This window comes from Dermacentor silvarum, unplaced genomic scaffold (genome assembly GCF_013339745.2).
Source record: "Dermacentor silvarum isolate Dsil-2018 unplaced genomic scaffold, BIME_Dsil_1.4 Seq1106, whole genome shotgun sequence".
Lineage (NCBI taxonomy): Eukaryota > Metazoa > Arthropoda > Arachnida > Ixodida > Ixodidae > Dermacentor > Dermacentor silvarum.
The window spans coordinates 1-20,980 of record NW_023605571.1 but is presented as its reverse complement, the minus strand read 5'-3'; the positions used below and the strand labels follow the sequence as shown (position 1 = coordinate 20,980).

The window sequence follows — 20,980 nt, the reverse complement described above, 5'->3', positions numbered from 1 at the left end:
ATAAAGGCCGGCGTTTTTTCGTGCAGTCTGAGCGACCACATGCATGCCCATTTTTTTTTTTCTGTCTTAAACGATACACCAATAAAAAAGCACAGCGTATTTCCCCCAGCCAACTGATTACACCAAATCGCCTAGAATCTCTTCGTACTTATATCCCATTACTCAACTGCAGCGATGTATATGCCACACAGTGTGCCGAATCAGCGTACAAGGAATTTCTGTGGATTTTCAGCCCGTGTTACCAGGAAAACTTTCCTCTGCGAACGAAACGCAAGCGATCTTCGCATATTTGCAAACCGTGAATCACGGATCATCTGTTTCGCGAAATAATGTTCACGAACATGCTCTTCAATAAGTTCGTTAGGTCGCGTAATATAACTGATCTGCATATATTTAAACGCTTCCGTAATAAGCTAACAAATGAGCTTCGGAAAGCTAAAACCTCCTGTGAATATGAATACGTCATGTCTTGCCAAAATGACAGTCGCAAAACTTGGAAAGAACATAAATATTATGCTAAATCGAACGTCGTCCTCACATACAAGTATTGAGGTTTTTAAAGACGGCATTAGTATTCCGAACGAAGTGCTACCCGATGGTCTTAATAATTATCTGGCGTTGCCCCTCGTTGCGAGGCACGGAACAAATCAATGAGGACAATAAATACGGAAAGTGCGGCCAAACGATAATGTGAGGGACGTCCACAGGACGTATTCGACACATCCGTGCGATATCCATATCCGGGCAGTGGATGGCCATAGGGTGTCATTGTTGTCACTGGTAAATCGGCAAAACAAGAATGTTAGCTCTGAAAATGAAAGAAAAAAATGTTTTGAAGTTTTTTAACTGACGTATTCAGGAAGAAGCAAATCGGGGCATACGAATCAGTTGAATTTTCTACCCTGAACCTTTTATTGCGACAGCAATTATGCGAAACGCTCGAGGTGCGTTTGCGCCGTGCGCGTTTCCGCTATCGATGCATTCGTGCGGAGGGTCTCCACAGACGCGGAGTGCGTGTGGTTTCAAAAAATTAGGACGCTTAAGCTTCGCCGATAAGAGTGGAACGCGATGGCGTTATCGGGCCCCGTTTCCATCGCTTTTCTTTAGGAGTACGCTTCACTGCAACATACAATGTGGGAAAGCCAGCTTACAGACTAAGCTTACACCGATCCCCTTAAAGTCGGCTTCACATTTAAACACAAAGGCATTGCTGGAAAGACATTTTAACGTAACAACGTTAAGGGCCCCGTCTCGCAGAAAATCCGGCGTCGGTATCAGCGTCGGCGTGGGCGCGCCGGTGTCGTTGGCGGAAATAATCATCCCGAATCCTTCTCCCGCCCCCCGACCGCGCAGGCCCTCCACGTAGCGCAAGGCGTTAGTGTACAAAATTGAATTTCTCAAAGTAAAATCCGTCAGAAAAATCATATAGTACGACTTAAACACAACCTACAGGCGTGATAGCATCGGATTGTAAGTTGAATATACGAGAAAACATAATTCAGTTGCCGGGAAGTCTGATATAAGCAGCCAGGGACCTTTGAATGCTCTCGCGTTCCACTTTAAAGGCGAAGCTTAAGCGCCCTCCAATTTTTCCCAGGGGCAATATAAGCTGTCTTATATCAAAATATGAAGGCCCTGTGACCTTGTTTTTATTATTTTATTAATTGTTTGTTCTGCCCCTAGGCGTGCGCGTGTCCAAAACGCATTAGGCAGGCTAATTCCCAGTTTGACCTTGGCTGAGCTTGAAGGTCAGATTTACGGACCCAGGCGTTTTCTGTGTTTGTACCTGGAGTATAGTAGAGCTATCGCTCTAAAAGGACGAAGCGAAATGGACTCACCGTCCACACTTAGGTCAATCGCCTTGTGGCGAAGCGAGGGCAGCGTACGTTGTGGCTTCCGCCGCTGGTGTGAACATGTGCTGTGCGCACACATTGCCTAGCTGTCCGGAAGTATCTGCGTCGAACTGGGCAGCTCGGTTCGTCGGTGGCGGGAACCCTACATGTACAGCCGCCCAAATCTTTAACTAGCGTGAGTGAGCGGCGATTTTCTGTGCGCCAGCACCTTAAATTAGGAACAAACTTACAAATGACTATGCTATCTTCACGAGCTTTGTCAGCATTAGTTAACCTGGACCATTTCGCAAGTTCGTTCCATCGTAACGCACTGGACAGCAGGGGAAAAGATGCATTTACATAAGCTAGCTAAAGATTTGGCCGGTGATATATACGTAAAGTTCGCCCCTCGACGTTAACACGACGCTTCACCGCAATACACAAGATGCTTCACAGCACGGCACACCTTGCGTGCTGTTCTGCAAAACATGAAGGCGACAGACGCGAGTGTAGATACGCGGCACCTTGCTTATAGTGCGTGTTTTTTTCACTCCCCCATCCCCCTCCTACGTGTAGGGTAGCAAACTGGATAAAGTCTATTTAACCCTTTATTGACGGCACACACAAATACCACAGAAAAATATTATTTTCCATCTAAACGCGCAAATACATCGAGAAAAATTCACAGCCTCTCTTATGTTATCCCTAAGACGACTTGAAGGCAAAAGCCCAAGTTCTGGTGCATTAAAGAATTTGCTTAGTCTACGTTGCTTACTCATCCTCTTAATTTGCTTAGTCATCCCTCTTAATTAGCTTAGTGTGCTTCGCTTAGTCGTCCCTCTTAATTCCGAAGGTCGAGGGTTTGACTCCCACCAAAGGTCGTGGGTTCGAGTGCCTGAATTAACTCTACCTTAATTATTTGTGCCTTAATTACAAAGGCGAAGGGTTCGACTCTTAACAGTATCTTAATTCATTGTGTCTGAATTAACTTCGCCGTCATTAACACCAAAGGTCATAGGTTCGACTCCCACAAATGGTCGTGGTTTGACTCCCACCAAAGGTCGAGGGTTCGTAGCCTTTTTGTACCTTTTGTGTCGCCGACGCGTTTTCGCCCAAGGTCGGCTGACTAATGAGGCATAAGACTTTCGCCTTAATAAGCGTAATCAATGAAAAGGAGAAATATCTTGCAGCATGTTTTTCAACAATGAGAAACACGTACCAGACAGAAAACTGGAAGTGGGCTTCACCCCAAGCCACCAATGTCTTTCTTTGGAATTTGTAGACAGCTCTCGTCATATGTGAACCATAGGCGTATATTTTATTGGCTTTACATCACGTGAGTGACATCACTACAGCCGGAGATCTTGCATTGGTATGTCTCTGCGCCCACTTTCAAAAAATTTTAGTACGCTTACGCTTCGCCTTTAATTAAGAGTGGAACGCGATATCATTCAAAGATCCCCGACTGCTTCTCACGCTTCCAGGCAACTGCCGCTTATGTAACCATAATGTTTACCGGGAAACGCTGGCGGCGAACGCTATACACGAAGGCGAGCTTTCTGGTAGAAACGCAGCCCCTTGCGTTGTGCAATCGTATGTTACTGTTTCGCACGTTTATGTCTATGAAGATCTAACTTAAAATACGTGCGCTGTTGGTGCTTTGTTTCATGACATCTGTTTGTGGGTTGTTTTTTTTTTTAATTCCGAGCAATAACTTTGTAAAGAATGGAAGACGACAACGTATGAGCAACTTTATAGTGATAGAACTTTCGTGCCGTATACAATATACACGGCAATTTTAGCTCACGGGACGCCAATGCCGGCTAGGGCGCCGATGCAGTAATTTTTGCGACACGGGGCCCTTAACGCTGTCGCATTAAAAGAGAGTCGCGTGCCAAACTTCTTCCTCCTTGTCCCGTGTTACTGCTCTAAACCACCAAAAAATTATGCTTGCTGCCTGTCATTCAGTTTGGCCAAAAGCAATCAGGCAGAAAGTTCATATACTCAATACAGAGACTCAGCAAGAAACAAAACATTTCTAGTATGTTACCTGTAGGCAAATCATTAATAAAGGGTTAATCTCTCTGCCTTTCTTCCCTTCCCTCTTTCTCTTGCGTGCAAACATGCACGATGGTTGACTGGGCAACAAATACATGCACTCACCAAACGTGCACCTGTGTCACACAAAAATCAATTCCTTCTGTATGACGGTCGAGGAATTATTCTTGTGCAGACTCGAGGGTGCTGCAAACAGCCTCAAATATTAACGGGGCAACTGACCTGCCCGAATTTGCAAGCTTGGCAGTTTAGCCACCCCTCAAATCAGTCATTTTAAAATTTTATAGCGAAACTGTCTGAACCGGCCGCTAGGTGGCGGTACTAATTTTGGATGAGCACGAGCCGACGAAAAATCCCCACCTACTAGAGACGAGGCAACCTAAAGTTTGCCCGCGCGGCACCAGCGCCGAAAGGTCCCCTAGCGGATGGATGGAAGTGTCGAAGGTCGTCGCTGGGCCAGCGCGCGCCCGTGTTCTCTACGGCGCGAGCGCTCGTTGTTTTCGCGACGGCGAGCGCGACCTCATTAACCAGGAAAGGTGGCACGCAATACTGCTGTGTTGTAGATTGCCATAACAGCCTCGAAAACAAGAAAGGTGGAAAGCCGCCCGTGAAGTTCTACAGAATTCTGGGGAGGTGGTACGAGAAGGGGACAGACGACAAGCATGGATAACTGCAGTGCGCCGAGTCAATTAAGTCACGTACTTTCGCATTCGCGTGAAATATCACGGCCATATTTAGCGCACGGCCGTTTGTTCTAGTCGTGTCGCGTAGTTGAATCGTACAGTGACATCCACCGTGTCAGCTTAGCGGTAAATGCATACGTGTACGCCACTAAGCTCGACGAAGCGAGCTCAATTCCCGGCCACGGCGGCCGCATTTCGATGGGGGCGAACTGAAAGAACACACTTGTTACCGTGTGCTTTGATTTTTGTGCAAGTTAAAGAACCCCCGGTGGTCAAAATTGTTCTTGAGACCCTGCATTACAGCGTGCGTCTCATAATCGATATCGTGGTTTTGGCACGTATAACCTCCGAATTTAATTGATTGGATTATTCGTTCACTCGCGATCGGCAAGGACGAACTCAAGAGAATTATCTCTTTTTCAAACGCTGCAACTTAAATTGCTAGTTGTGCAGGCAACAAAAGGGGCCGCGCGCTTTTTTTTTTTTTTTTTTTTTTTTTTGTGGTGGCAATTCTTATTTATGCAAGCAGCGGTCGTCGCGTGCGTCGGTAAGCGGCAGATCGGAAAGCAGCTGCCCGAGACGTGCGTGTTATGTTTGTTGCTTGGCCATACTTTCTAGGTTCACAATACCCAAGCATGCTTTAAAGTAATTGCCACCTTGCACATTCTTCCTGCTTCACTCTTCCTGCCAAGAATCTTCGTTTCGTGTAGTCGCCGGCCATCGGTGTGAGCTTACTTTAGCTGCGGCGGGGCATTCGCCCGACGAAAAACTAGATTTGCTGTGATGAGGCATGTACCGCTAATTCTTGCGCTCGTGCTGCTGGTCCCAAGGTAATCGCTGGTTACCGTGATGTTGGTTCACTTCGCGGAGCAGTTTGTAAGAGCGATTTCTCATTAGCAGTGAAAAGATACCTTTCTCACTAATGTAATGAGTTGTCATGACTAACATCTGCATTGAATAAGGCATGATATACATTAAATATTTATACAGCATGATATAAGGCATTATGCGCATATGTAGTACTTACATCGTTAATTAATTTTGTTGGCTTATTGGTGCCTAATGCATGTGTTCTTTCTGTGCTGACAGTGCTGATGCCACTCCCTGGGAGCCAAAATGAGAGCAGCCGTGCGTGCGCGCCCAGCTGCCAACGAAACCAACGGCAATCGTAATCGTCTCTGCACATCTCTGCAAGCATGCATGACCGCTTTGTGACTGCACCATAGAGAAATAAAAGTGACTAAATCACTGAACTCGATCAGTGTATACCTCTAAGTCGATGTCGTATACAATCTTGTTGGACAACTCCGACACGCACTTGGCTTTCACTGTCACAACACCGCCCACAATTTGTTCAACGCCATACACGTGTGGAAGCAGACGCTTCCCTTTCTTGTGGTTGCCGCCACGAAAAAAGCTATCGGCGTCGGCAACCTTCTTGAAATCGCATCGCAGTCTTTGTATCGCTGTTCAGCAAGCAGGCGATCTGCCGCCGTCGAAAACGGAGCTCCGTGTGCGCGAGCAGCGAAGGAAAGCGCGGGCGAAACAATGTAAACGAAGCGAAGACTACCACGGCGCGACCACGCTGCTTGACATTTCCACATTGGGGGCGCTGTCAGGAGGCGCAGTAGCGCCTTCTGGCGATAGATTTCTCGTCTAGAGGTCGGGATTTTTCGTCGGCTCATGCTCATCCAAAATCAGTACCGCCACCTAGCGGTCGCTCAGACAGACCTCAAACGGCAACTGGTAAAGTGCTTTGTCTATACGAGTTTGCACGCAACAGAATTGTTTTCTCGTATATTCGATTTACAATCTGAAGCTTTCCTGCAGCTTGCGTGTAAGTCATACTTCATGAATTGACTGATGCAGTTTACTTTTGACAAATTCGATTAGTTCAATAAGGCACTTGCGCTTGGCGGAGGGCCTAGAAGAGTAAGGATGTATGCCGCAATTCCGCGCTCGTGCGTGCATGACGTACGTGTGCACACAATGCATCTGTCCTTGATGTGTGGGCGCTCTGCCCGTCGCAGTGCGTGCGCTGCGAACGTAATCGACATTATGGCAAACTCTGTCCAAATAAAAGTATTACATCAGCAGTTTGTGGTTGTCCAACGTCGCTTGTGGTGGTAGTACTTGTCTAACGCGTGTGTGTGTGGGTGTCTTTTTTCGGGATGACCGCCGTCACCGCTCAAGAGAAATAAAATTTGCTCATGCCTTTGATCTAAACTCTGGGACACCTCTATGTCATGTGCTAAACTGCTTCGCTGGTAATCCACCTTCACAGCAGTACAATGGCGCAATTTTTTTTCTCCTATAATGCCACAACTTTTCAGATGCTTAAAAGTTCTCTAGCAATTCAGTTTTACCGATTGCTAGACAGCCTGAATAAGGAAATGAGCTGGCGCGCATAGGCGTCTTGTTTTTGTGCATGAAATCATGAGTACGACGGAATCCCTTTGAGTCGGGACAGAACAGGGTGAAAGAAAAATGCCAACCACAAAACATTCAACAAGGTTAACATTTCGGCACCCACACGGGAGCCCAATACAATATGTTAACACAAAGAAACGTTCACCTGACTAAATCTTTTGTAGTCAATGTGTGTGTGGCTGTTTTGTTTGCACAAATGCACTCTCGTAATGAAATTATATCTCTATCTTGCAGTAGTTTAATGTGGACAAGAATAACACTTTCTAGACAGCTTTGTAGTCGTAGCCGAAATATTTTAGCATCACATTTCGTTTCTAAATGCAAGTTTCGAGAAGTTAGTCCGGCAACATATTTAAAGCTCCGGATGTTCGACAAGCTCTTTCCATGTAAAAGTAATGAAAAGATCAATGCAAAGCTTTAAGTAGTCTCACATCTAAGCACAATACGATTCTAATGTGTCGGACTTCAATATAACAAACACGGATGCTATAACTAATTTTCAGGACGAAGCAAACACATAATTCACACATTTTTTACCAACCATATCAATGTTATGTTTATAACAAATATCAAATATGACAAAGTTATTTTCATGTCCGATGCGACTTTGCTATAACGAGGTCCAACTGAACAGCATCTTCAAGAGACAAAGAGAAGCGCACAATATGCACGAAACATTTATTGTTTTATACACTTAAAAACATTAAAAACACATCAGAAATGAACGCATTTCTCATGGAAAAAGCCACGAGCAATACCATCTTAAATAAGTGTACAGACCTCCTAAATGCTCACTTTGAACTGTAGTGATAGAATACGAAGCAAAACACAACGTCTAATGTGTCTCAACATAAAAAAATAGCCAAGTGACCATCACCAGTATATGCCTCGTTTCTAAGAATTCTAGTGCTTCACGAAGTAACACATTGGCAGAATAAAGTAAAATGGCATGGTATGGTCAACAATGTGGAAAATGCTGCACAGGGGAGGGAACATGGAGGGTGGTACAGTGTGCTAGAAAGCTTCAGAGGGCAAATGGGAACATGATACAGCCATGCAGTGAGCAGCCGTTAGCTAAAAAACATCACACAGCACAAACCCTCTCACAAGAACACCACTTCGCCGTTTTCTCATATACTCCGACAGGGCAGAGCTCTATACACAAGGCTTAAACCAAAGCAATTCCAAAGTCCCAGCGTCCTTTGAAGCACAACGTGCATTCTTTGTGGATCGGAGTTTGTTGGTAAGGGGAGGAGCAATGTAACACTTACCTAAAACAATGAGTTATGTTTTGCATTAGATGCTATATTTACATTGTGATAGTATAGGATGCATCTCGGTCAAAGTTTGTTGTCAGCACCGCAATAAAGAAATGTGAAATAGCAAAAAAAAGTCACTTTCGCCTACGTTATGGTCTACGACAATAGCCAATTTCACCACATATTTCAGTTCAAAACTGTCTTCAGTCAACAGAAACAATTGAGAACAATCGTTTGAAACACAGAGCCAAGAAACACGGAGGATGTAAATTGCAGATGAAATGTCCACAGTTCAGTGAGAAACAATCAAATATAATGAAGCTGGCTATCAATTTTACACGCCAGCATTACAAAATGCACCACGATGAGTACTCCCACGGAGCGCCCCCCCCTTAAAGCCTTTCTAGTACACCCTACCTACAGATGAATGCTAACAAGGTTAGCAGCACAAAATGAAGAAAGGACAAAAAACACAGAAAGTGGAGTCGTCCTGCTCCATCTGGCAAGGGGCAATAGGTGGAATGTAACAGGACAAATGACAACACAAGGAAACAAGAGATAGACTGTGCAACACACCTAAAAACCTAAAAGCAAAGGCTTAAAAATGCTTAGCATGTGAGACAGAACAAAGAAAGTGGAGGCGTAAGTCAGACATAATTTAAAAGTCCTCTTCACTGCTGTCAGTGCCAAAGTTGTATTTGACCGGCGCCTTGGCACGGCCAGTTGTCATACGCGGTGCCATCGACCCTGCAGCTTCTTTGTCCGACATTTTGTCATCGTCATCCGAAGATGTGGCCTTCTTTGATTTTTTTGCTGGCTTCGCCTTCTTCCGCGCTCCATCGGAATCGGAGTCCGTAGCCTTCTTCTTCCGGCTTTTGGGAGCTGCTGGCTTCCGTGCAGGGGCTGCCTTCTTGGGCTTAAAATCATCATCGTCCAGGTCAGATGCGTCAGAAGCACTCTGGGCTGGTTTCTTCTTTGATGCTGCAGGTTTGCGAGCTACGGGAGCCTTCTTCGGCTTAAATTCCTCCTCGTCAACATCGGATGCATCAGAGTCGCTCTGTGCCGGTGGCTTCCTCTTTGCTGGTGCCTTCTTGGGAGCGGGTGCCGGTTTCGATGCAGCACGTGGTGGCTCACTGTCTGACCCACTGCCCGCATTTTTATGCGAGGCAGAAGCCTTTGATCCGCTTGCCGAACCACTTCCACCAAAGAGAGAGTCAAATGCCGTCTCAGAGTTGTCCTTTCCACCTTGGCTAAGCCTCTTTGTCAGGGGTTCTAGGTTGCTATCACTGTCACTGTCAAATGTGCCGCGGACACGGCCATTCTCCTGGCCATCCTCTGTTGTCGACGCTGCTGGTTCCGATGGTCGAGACTCCTCCACATCTTCAAGCACACCTTCATTGACTTTTGCTTCACCCATGTCATCGTCATCATCCTCCTCGTCGCTGTCTTCAATCTTGTACTTTGGCCGTGCCAGTGCCGCTCGCCGCGAAGTCTGCCGCTCGGGAGGTATCTTTGGCCTCTCCTCGTCATCGGAGCCGAAGCTCATTGCCGACTGTTCGTCAGACGTGTCCGATCCTGACCAGCTGTTGCGCCGCTTCTTTGGTGTCTTTTTCTTTTCGCCCGTGCCTTTAGATGCACGCTTGCGCGCTGGCTTTGGTGCAGCACCGTCACCATCATCTCCTCCCCCTCCTCCACTTTCACTCTTCCCTTCTTCAAGCGACTTCTTCGGTTTGCGGCCAGGCCCCGCGCCCTTCTCAGACTTCTTTTTGGCCTCCCAGTCTACTTTCGGCTCGACGCGCTCTCCAAACGGTGACGGCTGCGTCTCGGCCTCCATTTTCTTGGAGCCACCCTTGGGCCGGCCACCCTTGCCGGATGCCATCTTGAGACCTGCTGCTTTGGTTCCCGTGGAATTCTCGTCATCTCGCTCAACCTGCTCCACTTCTTCCAACTTGGCTGTGAATGCATTCAGGTCTTCGTCCCATAGGTTCTCAGGAGTCTTACGGCGAAGCGTCTCCACCTCTTCTCGCTTCTGGTCTCGCTTGGCCAGCAGGTCTTCCTTGCGTTCCCGTGTCAGGCTCCACATTGGCATGCCCAGGAGGTAGTTGTAGCTTGCACTACCACCGTCCTTGTCCTCTTCTTTCTCTTCCTCCTCGTCATCCTGCGAATCCTGCTTGTCCTCCTGTTGGGCTTGTTGCTTCTTCCACTCAACTATTGGATCTGGGTCGTAGCCACGCTCGCGCAACGTCTGGATCATCTCCTTGCGGCGCCTGTTCTCTATCTTGATCTGGTTGTCGATCTTCTCAAGGATGAAGCGGGCCTGGTTCTCCAGCTTCTTGGCCTCGGCTGACAAGAGGCCCATCATGTACGCCTTGCGCTTCTTGTACCTGCGGCCAATAAAAGACAGAGAATGCAGTGAGAACAGACACAACACCTAAATGCAGATGTACTCAGCCCTACAAAAACATTCAGAGCACAGCACGCGCTGGAAATGTGCCAATTCTTGCCATGTCACCAAATCAATCCCCCTTTCAATCAATTCACAAAACTAGACCACTTCATGAGTACTATCACCAAATTTTAAACTATTTAAATAGAAGTCCTAGACCTCGAAACTTCAGAAAGAATACTGAAAGCCTCACAGCACCCTAAATAATGTACAATAGCTTTTCTATGAACCAGTTTCAGTTAGAGCACCCTAAATAATGAATTATAACAGCTTTTCTATGAACCAGTTTTGGTTTCTTTTGCCAGGAGATGTGTCACAACCATGACATGAAAGGTGGTCACATGAAAGTGCAACATTGTGGTGTTTTGGCACTCGCTAATTGCAACAAGAAATATAGTCTTATACGAATATCAATCTTTTTTTGCTGTTTGAAGTGAAGTCGATGCAAATAGTAATTAGTGGCAAATAATTCGAAAGCGAATAGTTCGAATAGTTGTGAGATTTGCATAAAAATCTTGACATTAGAGTCAGGTTTTGACAAATCTAAGAAAAGTTTGCTCTTTGCTTGCAAAAAGGAAACAAGTTCATCACTGGAGCCAGTTCCCAGTAGATTCTCGTTAAGGCAAATCCAGTAAAGTCGAATTTTCAGATATGAGGAACTGTGTCAACGGTTGGTTTCCAATGGGAAGAGTGCAGAGAAAATCTGCTTAACACGAACCACTGATTTGGTTAAGCTGAACTTTTGCACAAGTGGCCATAAGAACCAGCGGAGTTCTCACATGATGCAGCGTATAACGCCCTGAATTCTTTTTTGTATTTTTTTTTCGAACAACATGAAGGAACTTTTTTCTTTTCAAAATTTGAACGAGGTGCGACCCCTACACGACACCGAGCCTTTTGGTTCAGTCCCATGTAAGGGCCACTACAAATTGCTCTAGATACTAGATGCTGCTACAAGATAGCTCTAGATACTTGATGCCGCTACCAGATGGCGAGAGCCATCTAGTAGCAGCACACAGAAGTATGCAGTGTTCAAAAATTCGCCAATGCCTGTGCGTGACATTAGGGCACCGAATGCAATTGCTTCTCCATTAGAAATTTCTTTTTGTTTCTCCAAATTTTCGGCTGCCAAGTTGGGGGCGCAGCCCTTACACAAGTCTATACAGTAGTCAAGACGGCATGGCTTCGCAAACTCAACAAATAATTGTTCTCAAACCAACATAACCTTTATGGATTTTTCCAGGGTCTTCGACAAGGTTTCTATAAAATAAACTTATTTAAGTTGGAACAGGTTTTGAAAGACCCAAGGCTGTTGTCATCCTATTTTAATATTTGTCATCAGCACAAAATCTTCAAACATGCCTCCAATGAATTAGTCGCGGACTTGGGCGTCCCTCAGGGCTCAGTGCTTGACTCTCTTTTATTTCTTATATTTACAAATATCATAGAGCCCACACCAGTAAAAACTATGTTGTATGTGGATGACTGCGCTTTTTATTCAAAAGTCAACAAACCCATTGACCAAGAGCAGTTAATTAAATCAAGCATTCCAAAAAGTTGTTTCGTGGTGTAACACCTGGCAAATGTCCAACATTTTGAAAAAAAAAAAAAAAAAAGGTCTTTATGTCCATTGCATAAAAAAAAAATCCACTCAAGTTCCTGTATCACTGCACTGTATACCTGCACTGTATCACTTTCAGAGGTCACGCAATACAAATATCTAGGTCCTTGGATAAATAATCATAAACTTACACAGTAACTGCAAATGCTAATCATAAACTATTTTTTCTTCTAAAAGCACTTAACTTTCTACTCCCCCGGGAAGACTTCTTGCCTATAAATCTGTAATTATTCCTATGGTAGACTATGCTTGTATAATATGGGACCTGTACACTAAAACAAACAGATAAATATGAACGAGTGCAAAAGAAGGCTGTTCACTTTAATTATAATAATTTCGCACCTGCCTCAATAACACAGTCATTAGAAGGATCCAAACTTGAACCCTCAGCGCAAAGAAATAAAGTAAATCCAGACTAAAATTCCTATACCAATTAATTAAGGGACACTATAAAACTGATGCCACAAAATTATCTCGTTTTCTTCCGAATGTGCCACAAGGCAATGACACGAGCCGATTATAACCCATTTTTGAAACGAAAGCAACTCTTTACAATATTCTTTTTTTTTTTCCCGCTAAATGTAAATGATTGCTTCTCCATTGACATGGTCTAACAAGCATTGAGGCCCTACAACCTACAATAGCATTATTATTTGTGTCGAATTTAATGTAATGAATGACTCTTTCCCTTATTGTAAGTGTGACACTGAAGCGTTTTTTGTTTGTACCTATTTACTTCCTTCCTACCTTATTTTACTCTTGCTATAATCTGTATTTGCATTGTAATGTGCTAGTAACCTATGTATGTATTTGCCACCCTGCTAAAGTTCTCAATAGGGAATTGCAGTACAAATAAATAAAAAAATAAAATCCGCTAACCTTAGCCAAAATCAAAAGTTAAAGAATATTTAAGCACTCCGTGAAACTTTTGAAAATGGCAGTTTCACATTTCAAGGGTTTCAAGGACCACTACAACCTCTTTTTCTGTCCGATCTGCCAGCTCATTGCCAGAGCCAAAACTTGGGCTGTGGAAACAAGTAGCAGACATGTGCGCATAAAAATGATTCATAGCCGATTCAGGTCTATTCATTTCGAGCTGACAAGCGCAGTGCATACAATGCGTGCTAATGATCGTGTCTGCTAAGTATTACATTGCTACGCGCTGCAAGAAGAGCTGAAATTTCAAACCAAATGCCAATTGCTCTTCTCCTCACGGGCACGTGCTCCCAGCCAGAGAGCGACGTATATATCGCAAGTGCACTACATCCATCGCCATGCTGTGACGTCACTATCAGCGAACCGTATTTTCGGGAATTATCCAAGGCAACATCAGTTATTTGTTTAATCTGTTGCTTCAATAGACAAATTAACGTTTAGAGAAATAGTATAACATCCAAATCGAATGTCTGCGTGTTTTTCGTTTCACTTCGTACCATAGCAGGAGAGATGTACTTCCGTTTCGTCTGCTTGTTCAGACGTCGTGCAGTCGCCATACACAGGCACGCAAACTACGTCATTTTCTACCGTGTTCCAGCCGTCGAACCGGAGCTCTTGCACGGAGGTCAGCTGGCAGCCATAGCCATCGCTGCGGCAACACTAGGCCTAGCTACTTCGACGTTTGCTACCAAGCTTCTTGCTGTTTGGTGCCATGTTTTTCATTAAAACAATTTGCCACTGTTAGTAATGGTGCCAACTCCGCCGTTGTAATCCTCGCCAATGGCGTCGAAGCTCGGAAAGCACGACTCGTTGCATAATGCCGGTTTCTGAAAGTCAGCTTCGCCTCAAAAATTGGAGGACGCTTAAGCTTCGCCTTTAAGAGTGGAACGCAATAGCGTTATCAGGCCCCGTTTGCATGGCATTTTTCCTTGAGTAGGCTTTACTGCAACACAGGATGTGGGAAAGCCAGCTTACAGAGACCAAGCTTACACGGATTCCCCTTAAAGTCAGCTTCACTTTTAAACAGAAATGCATTGCTGGGAAGATGTTTTTGAAGGGGCAATCTAAGTCGTCTTATATTAAAATGTGAAGGCCCTAGCACCTTTTTTATTATTTTATTAATTGTTTGCTATTGCCCCAACTCACGCACCTGTCCGAAACTCATTAGGCAGGCCAAATCCCAATTTGACCTGCTAAGGATGCGAGCACTATCTGGATAGCATTTTCGCAACTGCCAGAGCGCGCCGCTGTTGCTATGGTAGAAATGCTGGAAAAGGGGTTTTTATTTAGTTTCCTTAACAGAATTATGTTTTCTCGTACATTCAAATTACAATCAGACGCCACCACATCTGTAGGTTGTGGTTAAGTCATACTTTACCATTTTTCTAACAGATTTCACTGTGAGAAATTCCATTTTTGTTCACCAACACCTTGCACCACGCGGAGGGCCTGCGCGGTCGGGGTGGTTCGGGATGATTTTCGCCTTCACTGACAACTTGCGCCACTAAAAGGCCTGCGTGGTCGGGGTGGTTGAGCTAATTTTCTCCACCATGGACGCCAACATCCACGCCGACGCCGGATTTTCTGTGACGCGGGGCCCTTAACGATACAGCTTTGTTACGCGGTGAAGCATACGCGAAGTATCGCAGTGAAGCATAACAAGAGCAAGAAATAGTAATCGTCACAGGACACGGTATGTTTCCCTTAATTATACACACAATCATCCACCATCTCCTATCACAGTACGAGCACCGATATGCCTAATAAGTGTACTGGCAGGCCTATAGATCTATTTTGGACGTGCCTGTGGCGATTCAAGCCCTTGGGGGCAGTAATTTTTTTCGGACTGCCCAATTTTTCGGACGTTTTTGCGGCCGGCCCCTGCAGAATCCGAAAAATCAGATGACTGTATATCGAACTTTTTTGCGACCCCCTTCAGATTCAATATATCCGAGTTCGACTGTATACCTAAACATATTTAACTACAAAAGATGTTGAGTTTGTTGAAGATTTCAAGCTGGTCATTGTTTGTTAAAAGCTTACAGGGTTTGCTCTGTAGAGATGCTTTTAACAGGCATTCTCATCTATACAGTCGCACTTAGAATTATTCGTGCCACAAATGAACAAAATATATTCACGAAACATTGAAGTAACGGCAGCCACAAATTTGATTGCCGTTTTACGCTGGTTCTATAAATTGGTGTCGCTGCTGCATGGGTAGGTCTGTATTGTGACGGGTCTGAAAAATCTTGCTACCAAAAGCCAGTCAGCAGCTGTCCTCATATTATTTTGAAATAAGTGTTGCCCAAAACTCGACACAAATAAAAAAAAAAAGAAGATCTCAAAATTATTGTTGTGACTAAATGACAGCTGTAAACAAGCTCTAAAAATTGGGCACTTTTTGACAGAACCACAAAAGTTGGCAGGCACGCAAAGAGCCTGTTCCGCCAGACCTTCCTGTGCAGCCACCTCTGCAAGCGCTCCGCTCCCACTCACCCTTCAATACGTGTCTCGAAGAAGTCCTTGAGTATCTCCTCAGGTGTACGGAATGTGGTCAGAACACCCTTGGAGTCGAACAGCACCATAGACGAAGTGGTGAGCGAGGTTTGCAGCTTGAACACCTTGTGCAGACCCTCGTCACGTGCCTTGGACAGCTTCTCCTCGGTCATGGTGACAACGAAACGCACTGTGGTGTCCGTGTGGTACTCCTTGTAGTCGGTGATCATGGGCGGCACCTTCTCGCTGCCGTGCAGCATGGCCTCGAGCACCGACTCCTTGTACGCTTGCGTCCACGTGCGGACGGGCAGCTCAGTGATCTCAATTGTGGTCGAGCTCAGGATGGCCACCTCGCCACTGATCAGGAAACGTTGGGGCTCAACCTGCATGTGTGTGTGGCAGCACATGCATTAGCACAAGGCCGTGGACAGCTCATAGCCACAGACAAAACTGCACCTACAGTAACACTCGCAGCCTTCACAGCATGTCGGACGAACCAGTGCTGTTTATGCATGGCCTACTGAACCGCAACCACAGTTCCCTACAAAAATTACTAGAGGGAACTTAAGTCATTCAAGGTACCGTATTTACTCGATTGTAACGCGAGTTTTTTCCCAGATTTTTGCTACCTGAAGTCGATCCTCATGTTACAATCGAATACCAAAATTCAAGTCGTCTAAAAAGTGGAATGGTGCACCCAATTCTAATCAACAAGCGAAATGTGCGAGCGAAAGCATGAGAGGGACGCGCATTTTCACGGAGAGAGAACGTACGGCGGAGAGCAAACACGACGTCTCCATCGCGCGAAAGGCCGTGGGGGAATGGAGGGGAGGCAACGTTTAGCTGCGGCACCAAATGCGTATCGCGCGACCGAGCGCCAGGGGAACTGGCGACTCAATTTCCCACGCGAAAGGAGGAAAGCAGGAAGGCAGCACGGGAGAGAGGGGGTGCAGGTTCTACTCTGCGTACTTGTACTTTGCGTGGCTGCAGGGTGTCGAGCACACCGTATCTTGAAAGCAATCTCCACGCAGCTTTGACCTTTGTATGCGCTGTGCTTTCGCCGCTCAGCTTCTGTTGAAGTGATAGACCGCACGAACCTTCGCTCGCTGCTGTCGCCGCGCTTGCCAGCGTTTTGACAGTGGTTGTCTGTGGTCATCGAGTGTGTTCTATTCATGTTTGCTTGTGCACGCTGACACCATGCTTGTTAATTCAGTTAGTAAGCAAATGTCTCCTAGCTTATGCAGCTGATAAAACTACTATCCTTACTCCACATAGCTCTCTACTAATTTGCTATCGCAATTGATGCTTTGCCCTTCGGGCGAAACTGCAACTTTTTCATGCATCCGGCGGTCTTGCGTTACTTTAGTGGTTTTCGTTTTTTTTTTTTTTTGCTGGACGCAACAAAAGGTCACCCCCTTGCGTTACAATTGAGTAAATACGGTACTAACTATAACAATGCATCATAGGAACATCTGCCTCAATACACCTAAACTTATGTGTGCAATAATCTAGTTCTGCCCGAGTGTGTTCTTGTTCACCTCAACATTCTTCCTTGCTGAGTTGAATGTCATAGCTTGTGACGATGATAGCACTTTTTTTTTTTCATTAGAGCATAGTTCGAGTTGTTTTTTTTCACAAGCCTGATCGCAGTGTTTGTGTAAATTTGGGTGTTCTTAACTTTGTGTACTGGAAATATGCCCCTCCCATACCTGCCAAGTTCGAAGAAACTAAATCCAGGAGATCTTCCAACTGGGGGGGGGGCAGTCGGTTACACCCCAGTCAGTTACACACTAAATAATCCAAATTCGGGAGTCCCCGGGTAATCCGGGAGACTTGGCAGGTATGCCCTCCTGTGCTCAGGCAAAATGGTCTGCAGTTCCTTGAAATAACGGGTCTCACCTGGTCCACAGATCCTCGGAAGTTTTTGAACCAGGGCTTCATGGGCTTGGGTTCCTCGCCAGCGATCATCCTGCGCAAGTTGGCCACTATCTCACGTGGGTTGTAGTTGGGAATTTTGGTGCTCCAGCCGGTGCCGATACCCTCGGCGCCGTTCACCAGGACCATGGGTAGCACGGGGATGTAGTACTCTGGCTCTATGCGTTGGTTGTCGTCATACAGGTGCTCTAAAACGGGGTCGTCGGATGCCGGCATGATGAGGCGTGCCAGTGGCGACAGCATTGTGAAGATGTATCGAGGGCTGGCAGCGTCCTTGCCACCCTACAAGGCACACAGACAAGGAATCGTCACGCAAACTGCAAATCCAAATGCAGCTGTGTTGCCACTCTAAAAGAAATCCTGTCACTTGGTATATGCAGCATCTATGACTGCGGTAACCGTAACCAATACTCTCGAGCTGAAATATTTAGCTACAATTATCAGAGCAATGTCCCCCTCTTTGCACTTAAGCTAGCACTGTGTGAACTACATGACTTTCGTTTAGATTTTTCTCAAAGCAATTAAATTTGACCTTGTACTATGTTTCATACATAGGCGACGCCGCAGATGCTACGCAAGCCCGGCCACAGAAGTCTTCCCGTGGATTTCACAGTTTAGCTACTTTTTATGTGCAACACTTTCTGCAGAACAGCTAATTGACATACAACTGCAACTTGCAAACATGAAGGTTATGTCAAAGCATGTGTTATATGTGCCCCTCTGTGCTTTCTGTACATGACGTACCATGTTGTCTCAAGCAAGAGCAGATGTGGTGAATACTTTCAGATCTGCAACGCCTTCCACATAGTAATTGTCTTGTTTTGTAACAAAGGAGAATCAACCTAATGTTACATTAAATTACATGACGCATAGCTATAATCTTTCCTTCATATGTGACATACCTATTTTTTTTTTGTCACAAATACGAGCAACGAAAGGAATCTCTCTAGCCTACATAACGCCACCCACTATGCATGAAATGTAGTATAGTCATTTACATTAATAATTTGACTGCTGGGTACATTCATTCAAGTTGCAGAAAGGGAACTAATTTACCTGGAGGCGCGTGCCAAACTGGCCGATGGGCTGCAGCAGGTTGATGTTGTTGCTGCCCACGAAGTTCTGCGCCAGGTTGATGATGGTGGACATGAGGGACACCTCACCGTGATGGTAGGCAGAGTGCTCGGCCACCGAACCCGCCAACTGCGCCACCTTGATTTCCCGCTTGTCGTTGCGCTTGAAGCACGTGTAGAGGACCTTGCGCTGGCCCGGTTTGAGCCCGTCGACGAGCGACGGGATGGAACGCTCGTTGTCCATGTTGCTGAACAGGATAAGCTCCTTGTTGACGAAGTCCTCGTACGTGATGTTACGTGTGTCCTTGCCGTACAGGTAGACCTCGGGCAGGCCCAGTTCGCGCCGCTGCTTGCGTTCTTCCATGCCGTTGCGCAACCACTCTTTGCGTTGATCGATCATCTTTTTGCTGAAGGCTAGCTCAATGGCGCGATCGTCCTCGCCACCCTGGTACTTGAATTTTATTCGGTGCCGAGCCATGTCAATGAAGTACTCTTTCGCCTCCTTGGCCGTGCTGGTGCCAAGACCCTGTCATTTCGCATAGGAGAGAAAAAAAAAAAAAATGCTTTACAAGCAGAACATGAGACCTCTGACTATTCAACTTGAAGTTCTGCCACAACATGCAGTCATCATTTAGCGCTACGAAAAATTATGCCAGCCTGCGTGCTCCCGCATGACTTTCATGTCAGTCACTTCTCTGGACAGCACATAAGTTCCATTGCCTTTCTGTGACCTCACACATTAAAACACAAAATGCTTCATAAAACGCTTGAAGCTTCAAAATAGGATTCATAAGAGCCAGGTCAGCATAACATCTCTTGTGGTATTCGTTTGCAACAAGGACAACGGCACAGTGTGACCACACCGAGACAATGCATGTTTGTTTCGTTGTCACAGAGGCATTCCATATCCGATTGGTGTTTTCCTGTTCTGATTGACCACTGATGCATTCAGGAATGTATCAGCAAGCGTATTGAGTAGATTGCATCTAGCATGGTTTCCATGCCAGGATAACACATGACACAGCATTACGTTCCATCCTCTACTCAACAATCAGTTTTTTCGGCTGCTTGCCAGCAATGCTTGCAGATGAAAGGACTTGCAAAAATGATGACGTCTGAGTTGGGCAATGTGTTTTCTTTTCTTTTGCTTGCCGCAAAGCTTCAAGTATACGCATGTAATGCATGTGCACTTATCTAAACTGTGAAAGAAAATTAATAATATTTGTAACAGTGCAAATTTCATCAAACTGAAGTTTATTAAATCAAGGTTCAACGAACTTGCCAATCACAGGACTTCTGCAATAGCGAACAGCCAGGGCACGTTTACCTATACCCTCTTTTCCTCCAGCATTATGATGGAAATATGCTTTGATTATTACTGCTCCAGTGAGTCCTACTTAAAGCTTGACAAAGTGAACCGTGCCAAAGAAGCGCACCTTATAGTACTTGACTTTCCAGCGTTGCCAGTCATCGGTATTCGTCTTCCACTCCTCAAACTCGGGCAAGGAGTAGAATGAGAGCTCAGTCTTGCCCTTGGTGGCCTTAACGATGGGAGTAATGAACTCCTCGAGGAATGGCAGTTTCAGTAGGGACGGCCAGTTGTGATGGATAAAGTTGATCAGCAGGCCCTTGATGTGAGAGCCGTCCTGATCCTGATCAGTCATGATCATCAGGCGGCCGTAACGCAGGGTCTTCAGGTCCTCCACGGACTCGTACTTCTTCTTGTACTGCACACCAGACAAGAAAAAGGGGTAAGCGGGTCTGTGCTCTAGAACAGAAAGAATGTTGCTCAATACAGTAGACTTCCAGTAATTCAACACCGGTTAATCTGATTTTTTTTGTCTTCCGGAAACAGGGCCAAAAATTGCCTGCATGGTGCAATCGGATCTGAAAACAAAACAGTTTACCACATCATGCCAATGTACAGCGGCGAAGCAGACTTTAAAAACCATGTGGCGTAGCCAACTTCAGGCAACCGACCGCCATTGTGCAACACATACCTTTTTTTCATTAAGAAATTAGAAGCACATTAGATTTCTACTTTGGACACAGAAAGTGGGCCCGCGTTTGATTCAGGGGCGTGTTATGGTCTGGCAAGTACTGCATCTTGTTTAATTCAACCCACTGGATAATGCGAACCATTTTGCCAGTCCCGTCAAGGTCTAACGGAAGTTGACTGTATGGTAAGAGGTCATCAATTCAAATTTCGCA

The 20,980-nt window shown here is 45.6% G+C and overlaps 1 protein-coding gene across 1 annotated transcript; it reads right to left on the bottom strand.

The window, feature by feature from the left end:
• Positions 1-7,664: 7,664 nt before the first annotated feature.
• LOC119434489 (DNA topoisomerase 2-alpha-like) lies at positions 7,665-20,537 on the bottom strand (the record flags this gene model as incomplete). The annotated part of the gene is made up of 5 exons (XM_037701633.2): positions 7,665-10,646; positions 15,762-16,144; positions 17,661-17,978; positions 18,753-19,295; positions 20,206-20,537. Coding segments are annotated over 5 exons (3,302 nt in total), but the record flags the coding sequence as incomplete, so codon positions are not given.
• Positions 20,538-20,980: the final 443 nt, after the last annotated feature.